Source organism: Pinus tabuliformis, chromosome 7, assembly GCF_031772625.1.
Source record: "Pinus tabuliformis cultivar Carrire ecotype Pingquan chromosome 7, CPIR1, whole genome shotgun sequence".
NCBI lineage: Eukaryota > Viridiplantae > Streptophyta > Pinopsida > Pinales > Pinaceae > Pinus > Pinus tabuliformis.
Window position 1 is genome coordinate 1,995,862,220 of NC_142293.1, and position 9,389 is coordinate 1,995,871,608.

The 9,389-nt window shown below is 34.5% G+C and overlaps 1 protein-coding gene across 1 annotated transcript; it reads right to left on the minus strand.

The window, feature by feature from the left end:
• Positions 1-5,651: 5,651 nt before the first annotated feature.
• Positions 5,652-8,678, minus strand: LOC149256471 (uncharacterized protein At4g15970-like). The gene is made up of 3 exons (XM_089457432.1): positions 8,050-8,678; positions 7,551-7,955; positions 5,652-6,286 (listed from the first exon to the last, which is right to left on the minus strand). Exons 1-3 carry the CDS (start codon positions 8,269-8,271, stop codon positions 5,780-5,782), a joined length of 1,134 nt encoding a protein of 377 aa, XP_089313558.1. The 5' UTR covers positions 8,272-8,678; the 3' UTR covers positions 5,652-5,779.
• Positions 8,679-9,389: the final 711 nt, after the last annotated feature.

Genomic DNA, 9,389 nt, shown 5'->3' on the forward strand with positions numbered 1-9,389 from the left:
TATAGACATACTAGTGACAAAATTCATATGGACAATTTTTTTCTGGTGGAGGGTTGGCTTGGCAGTCATAGGAGGATATCTTGCTGGACATTAATGCTTTGAAATGATGCTTTTGAAAATAGTACATCCTTTGAATTATCTTGATTTTTTAGGGTCATCCATAAAATCATTTATAAAAATTATTGAGACAAATCTCATGGACTTGTGAGTAAAATCTGCATCAAAGAAGGTGGGGAACCACTTGGCTTCCTCTTGAAAGTAGGTTTTCATATCCTTGTAAATACCATCATTAACCAACTTCATCAGTTTAAAAATATACCTCATTTCACAATAAACAAAAGCATCCACTATAAAAGAAAACTACATAATTCTAGAACATAAGGAATATCTCCAAATGTGGTGGTGTCAAAGATGATATCATCACATTTCAAATTGATAAGCTTCATAAGAAATGTGCACCTGTAGATGTGCATTCAAAAGCAATTGATTAGATCTAAGATCTATTGAAAAACCCAAGGAAAAAGTTATTTGAATAAAGGTTTTGGACTCTAGAAAATAGATGGCCTGGAATTTTGGCTTCATGGTCACAATTTTTTTTTGATTTCTCTAGAAAATATTTGTAGGTATGTTGATAAATCTACAGAAAATGTTAGTTTTGGGATGACACTAGAAAATATTCTTCAAGTATGTTGATAAATCTAGAGAAAATGTTGGGAAAGAAAAGAATGATCTAAAAAATGTAGTTACCAAGAAGTTCTTGGTATCCAATGCTTGAAGTGGGCTCTTCAAGGGAGCCCTAAACAATGTCAAGAATGTTAAAACCCTAGATTTGCAACCCTTAGAGTAGTGCCTCTAGTCAATAATCCTTGGATCCTTTGTAAAGAAAGGTTATCAAAATTGTGGATCCATAATTAAAACAATGATTCCATCAACCAAAATTCTCTAATTTTCCATTGAAAAATTCACAAAATAATTTAGTGGGAAACCATAATATAGGGTACTTCAGTATCATGCAGAAGATCCATTTTTTTTATTTTTTCTATGATGGCATATTGGATTTTGGTTTTATTGTAATGGACACAAATAATTGTTGAATAATTTTAAGTGTTTTAATTTTTTTTGAATAATAGTGATGAGATTATATTCCCAATGACAGTTAGTGATTACTCCATTAATGCATTGGGCAATGTATGTCAACCTTAGATTTTGTACTTGCCTAAATCCAAAAATTGACATATACTGCACCAGTGAATCAATAAAACCCCAATAAATTAATAGAACTAAAATATTAATAACCAAAATTAATACTATTTTTCTATATATAAAATCTATTATAATTTATTTCTCAATTTACAAAATTGTAATTTCTCATAACATACTCGTCTTATTTTCTATCCAAATTCTTTTTATATAATTAAAAATGTTGGTTTTTTAAGCTAAAATATTATGTGCACGATCTGGGATGGTATAATAATCATTTTTCCAGACCATTCAAAACAAATTTATTAAACCTTATAAAACTGTCAAAATCATTAAATATCTAGCTATTAAATATCTAGTTTAATTAGATATTATTTATTAATAAAAAATATAACATAATCCATCATTAATTTAATTTATACTGTTTTAATATTCGCTATAGGTTAAACTTATCAAATATACCAATAATTATACCAGCAAGATTCCCAAATCAACAAAGGAGATTACCCCGCTTAACCCGCTGGGACCCACAAACATCACATTCAAACTTGCATGGAAATCAAACCTGATTCGGATGGTAAAATCAAACCTGATTCACTATATTTATGCTGAGAATCGTTATAATTTAAATAGGAAAAATTAATAATTAATTTTGAAAAAAAGAAATCCCTTTTATAATTTAAAATATTTTTAATTATAAATTTTAAAACGTAAAAGAAAAACAAATAAAATTTAAGTATTATAATTACACTGGTTTATTAATAACTTTAATTATAGAAATTAATTTGTTTTCTGATGGTTATTAGTTTTCATATTTAATAATTTTTTTTTTTTTCTAAATTATGCTAAATTTTATCACTATAATATAATGGTACACTGACGCTTTGGCCTTTGCATGTCCGTGCCATAGTTTAAGGCTTTAAGGCACATAACAACAAAACAGAATTGTCACTGCCCATAACGGGAAACCAGTCTAGTTCAAAACTGAAATTGCAAATATTATTTTGCTGCCCACGCAGGGGAAACCAGTAATTAAGCACAATATCTAACCAGTTTTTCAAAAAATCATCAAAGAACCCAAATGACAAAAAGTTTTCCAAAAAAGGCCCTGAAAAAACCAAATAACATAATTCTTGGAACCTGAGACTCGAAGACACGTGGCATGTTGTGTGGCCGGTCAAGTGTCATGCTGGCAAGTCAAGTATCATGTTGCGGCGACGGGTGTTCCTCAACGATGAAACACATGTATGCATTCATGTCATCTTCTTCCTGTTGCGTTGCTCCCGTGTCATCTTCCGCCTGATGGTCTCGGTCCTTCTCCTCCACAGTTTTCTTGTCCTGAGGAGTGTCCTGCTTCGCCCCTGCGCAGTGTGATCTTCCTTTGACCCTAGCTAGCTCCTCACTGGTAGGGCGTCCACCTCTGGTAGTTGGCTCTTCGTGGAAGGTAATGGAGATGGTGGCGATTAAGATGGGTTGGTTCAGGGAGCAGCGGTAGGTGAACAAGGCTGAGCGGAGGGCCTGCTATGGACTGGAGGGGATTTCAGTGGGCGAAGAGTCAGAATGTGACGGTTGGAGGCGGGGAGCTCGGGAGCAGCCTCTGCCGCTGTGAGCATTTGGATATCGGCTTGTGGTCAGATGAGCCGAGGGGAGGAAGTGTCTGAGGCCGGAGACAGTGGAGAGCGAGGTAATCTACATCTGCTGCTCCCTCTTCTGCTTCGCATTCTATGGCGAATCCTGGGCATTTTGATGCTGGGGGGGATGTCTGCTGGGAGACGGCTCAGAGTGATGAGAGGGCGTAGCAGGTTCAGAGGTCGGCTCAGAGGAAGGAATAGCAGCAGACGCAGGGTGGAGAATAAAATTGCAGATCAAGCTCTGTGTAAAATGATTGCCCGGGCCAATTTCAATGTAGCATAGAATGCTGCAGCGCCTGCCCGTAGCAGTGCGTGAGCTCGGTTCCGCTGCGGCCAGTGGGCAGTGGCATTGCAGAGGCGAGGGATTAGAGACAATGGCGGTGGAATTAAAATTACCAGAGGTCACCATTAAGCCGAGCCGAGGCGGGTAGATGCAGTCAGATTGATTACAGTGCCAACTTAATTGCCATTTATGGTCGCTGTTAAGTCGTTTTATGGTTTGGTGTGTGGGATTACGGAGGGCCATGTGGCCAGGCCACTTACCGTCCCAATCTGCCACCAGCCTACTAATCTTGACATACACCCGCATCCGGGAGGTTCTCATATTTAATATTCTATATATAATGATTTTTTAATAAATTAGATGTTTCAAAAATAATTACCCTTTTCCTATTTTAATATTTTTGTGATAATTTTAGGGTGTCATTTTAATATTAATAAATAATATTAAGTTTTTTTTTAATTTTTTATATTTTGGTTTTATTTTAATATTAAGTTATATTTAATTTTTCTTTATTTTGGTTTTTCGGTATGAACTAGTGATCATTTTGAGTAATTTTGGGTGATTTTATGATCTTTATTTGTTTAAAATGAATTTTTGAATGTATAAATAGATTCAACGCCCTAAAAAACTACTGAATATATTATTACTTGTGATTATTATTATAATTTTGTTATGGAATAATACTATTTGTTGTTATTAGTTAATATACATTGACTCATTAGTATTATTTAATGAAACTAGGATGTGCAAGTAAAAATAGAATAGATAGATTATTTATGTATATTAATTTGAGATGTATTTGTTGAGTTCAAGAGGTTTATTCTATTATCCAGTATGAGAGGTTTATTCAATTATCCAATATGAGAGGATGTGATATGCAAGTAAAAATTGAATAAATAGATTATTTATGTATATTTATTTGAGATGTCTTTGTTGAATTGAGAGGCTCAACATAAATGATTATATATATTTGGATAGTTTTAATTAAAAGCATTATAAAACATTAATAATTACATTCTCATTATGTTGACTTGTAAGTTGATATTTCACTTCCACTCTTCAAGTAATAAATAGAATATTTAATATTTATGTTAAATATATAACTTTATTTAACTTAAAATAGTAATTAAAAACACTTATATTTCTCTTATAAATATTTAAATATAAAATTTAAATAAATTATTTGAATATAGCATAACATAAAAAGAGAAACAAACTATAACTAAAAACTCTTACTCAAATTCCTTAAAAGAGAAACAAACTATAACTAAGAACTCTTATTCAAATTCAAGTAGAATAAGGATGATTGATTGTATACTCTTCCGTGTTAGGTTTCTCTCTATCCTTATAAATCCATAAGGAAATAAAAATAGAATTCATGGCACATGATCTAAGTGAACATGTGTTATGAAAACAATTTTTTTTTGTTTTTTTTTTTTTTTTTGCATGTATGTGAACTTTTATATTATATTGTTTTCTAGTATTATATTATAGAAAACATATAAGGGATAACATCCCTGCATTCAATTTCAAAACCATAATAGGAACAGTGGGAGAGACACAAGTTACACTTGAACCCCCACTCTAATTCCATTTCTTATTAACCACACAGTGGATGACATACAAAACCCTTCAATGTTGGTTCTAACCTCATTCTGACTCAAAATGTTGCTTAAGGTGATGTGCCTTTAGGACCTTACAGTCTCACCCATCAATGTCCTCTAGCAATAGAGAATGTGTGCTTCTATAGTTAGAGCTACAAATGGGGAATCAGAAGAATCGATCAAACAAAGGTAACACTCCTAGATTTTCCAATCAAGAAATCTATCCATTAGTTAGGTTTCAATGTGAATTCCGAGAAGAGGGAAACAAAAACAAAGGTTGAACCAAAAGAAAATCTAGAGGTATTCTCTCAAATCCTGTTATGCGAGTGCGAAGGGCTTCCTGAGGAAACAGGAAGGTGGGTTTAAGGGTATAAGGTGGGTTTAAGGGTATGAATTAATAGGGTCCAGAACTTGCAATTGTAAGTCAACATTCCTTAACATGAACACCTTCATACAGTCTTCTGAATATGGCATATTTTAATCTTCTCTAGCTTGCAAACAGACATAAGAAAACCATGATAAGTGAACCATTAACAACGCCTAAAATTAATGATTTAATAATATGTAAAGTTACAGCTTAAATATATGACATAAGAATTAAATAAAATAAAAAACAAAACATGTTTTCTTTTCTTTTTTTTATAAAAGTTGCTTTTAATTTATGATATGTTTTTGAAAATTAGATGAACATGAGAGATGAATAGGAGCTGAGTTTCTTATATGACTCTGAGTTAAACTAAATAATTGAATTGGTTCACACCTATTAATATTTCAAAATCTACAATGGAATCCATAAAAATCTGTCTGTCTATCTGATTCAGATTTATCTAAGAAAACACAACACAGGCCCAGGGCAAGATTTTCTTTAATCACCTTCGAAATGAGTAGTAAAATTTAAAACTACTTTTGATTAATTCAAAACTACTTGCCCGTAGTTGATCTGCTGAGCGTGGAAACTTACTGTTATATCGAGGGGAACATCTCTGCGAAGTCAAAAATGTCAGATAAATGGAAAGAGCACATCTCTGCAAAATAAAAAAAGCCCCTTATACTTCTCTTAGCTACATAATGCTCGACATGGAACGTATACAAGCGTTGGCAGGTCTCCATTTTCCAAGACTGGGAGACGATGAATTGATGGTGGGGTCCCTGTATTCCAACCAGTCATCCATTGCATTTCCTAAATCAATAAGCTTCGCCTTCAGGCCTATGCAGCAATTTGCGTGCATGGTGTAAGCATCAGCCAAGTCTGGGCTCCTCTCACAGAATCCCCCAAAATACTTGGTTTCCAAGAACATAAATTTCATTCTCCTTGCAGCGAATCCGGTTGTGAATTTGAGAATATTTAAGACGTCCTGCTCTTTCTGGCCCGGGAAAAAGCGTCTTGACAGATACCAGTCTCTGTAAAAACTGATGGTTCGTTCATTGGAACGGATGTACATGAACCCTGTGTTGGCTTCGTTCCTGACATCGAAAGGGTCGCCATTGTATTTGTCACAGGTCATCTGGATGTCTGCATCTTCAGCCAGTCTTGGAAAGGGATTTCGCATCCACATTATGTCAGCGTCCTGCACAACAAAATATGATATAGTCTGCCCATCAAAATACAAAAACCTCAAAAAGCCTTAGAAAATTAACTTAACCCAGGTCTTTCTTATGTTGATTGATTTCCTAAAAATTATTTCAGAATCTTCTATTTCCAAAATATTTTAGGATGTTTAAGTGAAATACAGAGTTCCAAAATATATCAGAATTTTCAAGATTTCAGGACTTCAGGATGGTGGGAGTTTGCTCTCGGAACCTTATTACACTGAGTCAAAGATATTTTATCTAAAATTTGGTGGGAGTATTATCTAGAACTTTATCATAATGAGTCAAAGATATTTTATTTAAAATTTAGTGAGAGTCTGTTTTTAAAACCTTATCCCAATGAGTCAGATATTTTATCCGAGGATCATCAAAACTTAAAATCACTAGATCATCCAAACTTATTTATTTTAAGTATAGAATAATTATTCTATATAAAATTTAATGTCAAATTTCATAGAAAAGATTAAAATAAGAGTAATTTATAAAAGTTACAGGTTACACTATAGTCTTTGGATTGGGCTCAGATCTCATTACTGTATTGATTTTAGGACTTTTCATTTCTTTAACAAAGATCAGATAGGTTGCATGATATCCATCCCAAGGGACGCTTTGATGGCAAAATTAGAGAGGCTCTAAGATACCAGGTTTTGCCTTCATGAAAAGAAGGCATTATAGGCACTTAAAGAATTTGCCATACTCTGCATCAAATTTCCCGTATTATCAAAAGAATCCCCATCAGTTGATGAAGAATGGAGCTTTATCTGTTACCTAAAGATAATTCACAGATTGTAAGGTTTTTAACATGGGTTACATTTAGATTGACTACAATTTACATGCAGGAATTGCAAGAGCAAAATCAAAAATTATATCTGGCCCATTCCTAAAAAAAGAAAGACAATTCCCTCTGTTAATTAGGCCAAATGAATAATTCTTTTTTGGTTTTGAGCTGACCAAAACTGACAGTAAATTGGAATATTTGCACCAGCTGTTTCATAGCTGAAAGACAAAAACCCATTTGGCAGGCCCACCAATCCGGGCGTTCATAAAAACACTTTTGTTGATTGACAGGTAAATGACCACATAAAAGGCATTGAAGTCTTAAAATGTTATCCTGGAATCAGACTATGCCTTTTCTAGATAAGAAAAATTGACTAATGGTTTTGCCTCTGTTTGTATACTTTAAACTGAAGAGAAAACCCAGAAATAGGGATGCAAAATTCTAGGCTTTCTTTAACTACTTACCGAAAAAAGAATACTGTAACCGCGTTCCAGAATGTCTGCCATGAAGTCAAGTCTCCTCCACATCATCTTCAAGTAATCTTCAGTCATGAACACCTTCTCTGCAGAGAAATCAACACCCTTGGTCGTCAAAAAGTAGCAGTGCGGATGAATTCGGAGACAGCGGTCGTAGGCCTTGCGATCCAAGGCAACAATGAGCAGATTGTGCAGCAAATCCCGTGTCCCTTCACCCATATAGAAGCTCTCAAGGAAGAGATCAATCATGGTATTCGGCTTAGCCCAGGCCGCATTCAAGGTCGTAATTATTACTGTCTTGTTCCGGTTAGCTGTTTTCGCCAAAACTACATCTAATTCATCTTGAGGGCGGCGGGCAGGAACAGGAGCTGGAGAAGGCGCCATTAAAATCTTCTGCACTCAAGGAATACACAAGATTCAAAAAATGGTGCACTGAATTTGATATGCGCTGAAACAGCAAACAGGACAAGGAGCGGTAACTAATTACCACAGGCAATTTTTGCGCAGATCTCATGGAATAGTCAGAATCTCCAATAACTGAGCGTGAAACGAAATTGGTGAGCACCTGCGAAACGGAAGGATGAAAGAAGGGGCCGTAAACATTTGTTGCCAATCCGATGCCTCCAATGCAAAGCAGGATGAGGAACACCTCCCTCACAATATGCTTGCGGACCATCATGGCTTCTGCTAACCCACTTTTCTTGTTCATTGCGGGAATCGGCTCACCCTGGATTTATGTTTATGTGATCACCTTCCAAACAGGATGGACAAGTAATCTCAGTATACACAGATTTCCATTTAATTTCAAACTGAAAGAGACTCGAACTTGCGACATGCCGGACCTTCACAAATGGGAAAATCTACGGTTAGCGCTAAACACTGCTTGAAGTTTAAACTCAAAAGGAACAAATGCAGCGGGGGTAATACAAATATTGGTCATCATGTTTGGAATTCTGTTGTATAATTAGGTGAGACTGGTTAATTTTGCTGATCGAACTCTCACAATGGGTGCCCACTGCCTACAGGCCACGCCATGTTTCTGCCTAAATCTTCACTTGTTCCCTGGCTCTGCGACTGGTTTTGCTTTCCACCCTTGAAATTAAGAGTCCACGACCAATTAGGAATTGGTGATCTGAATCTTTGTTCATCACAGCAGCTCTTGTCGACATGGTGTTCGAACCTAACGAATTTTCTTTACAAAGTCGGTAGAATTGGTAGATATTGTTTACCAATTTGGTTGAATTTTTTTATCAAACTTATAAAATAACTGTTACGATTATAATTTCGATATAAACTAATAGTTAAGATTATAATTTTATGTGTTGTAGTATGTAACTTTTTACTTATCTTATATGTCATTGGTTGTTTTTTTATGGGTTATTATTAGTTAGAGTTTATTTTAAGAGGAAGAGTTGTTTCTGATTTCTAGGAGGTGGTTAGATTTAGTTGGTTTGAGATATATTATTTAATTAGTTAGTTTCCTAAATTAGTGTGTGGTTGAGATATTCTCTCAACTAAGTGATTATGTGTCCAAGATAGTTTGTCCATTTTGAAATTACTTTCATGTATTTATATTTATATTATTATATTGGTTAATAAAACACTCAACACAATTTTGATATCTAATAATGTCTACTCTTAATATGACTTAGAATGGGTCTGAGTTTAACTCCTCTAAATGGAAGCTTGTAAGGTTAATCTATTGTGTGAGTGAATTGGATATAAGAGAGCATATAACTAGCATTTGCACCACATGTTGCAAAGGAAATGCCGCAAGGCAATGGTATAAGAAACATAAACAATTTTGTTTCTTTATTGGAGTTTCTT

Bases quoted from the DNA above. Each gene is read 5' to 3' on its own strand.
- LOC149256471 (XM_089457432.1), bottom strand. From the start codon at position 8,271: ATGAACAAGAAAAGTGGGTTAGCAGAAGCCATGATGGTCCGCAAGCAT. The intron at 7,956-8,049 runs GTAATTAGTTAC...CCTTGAGTGCAG, and splicing joins CTGCGCAAAAATTGCCTGTG to AAGATTTTAATGGCGCCTTC. The intron at 6,287-7,550 runs GTAAGTAGTTAA...TTTGTTGTGCAG, and splicing joins GTTACAGTATTCTTTTTTCG to GACGCTGACATAATGTGGAT.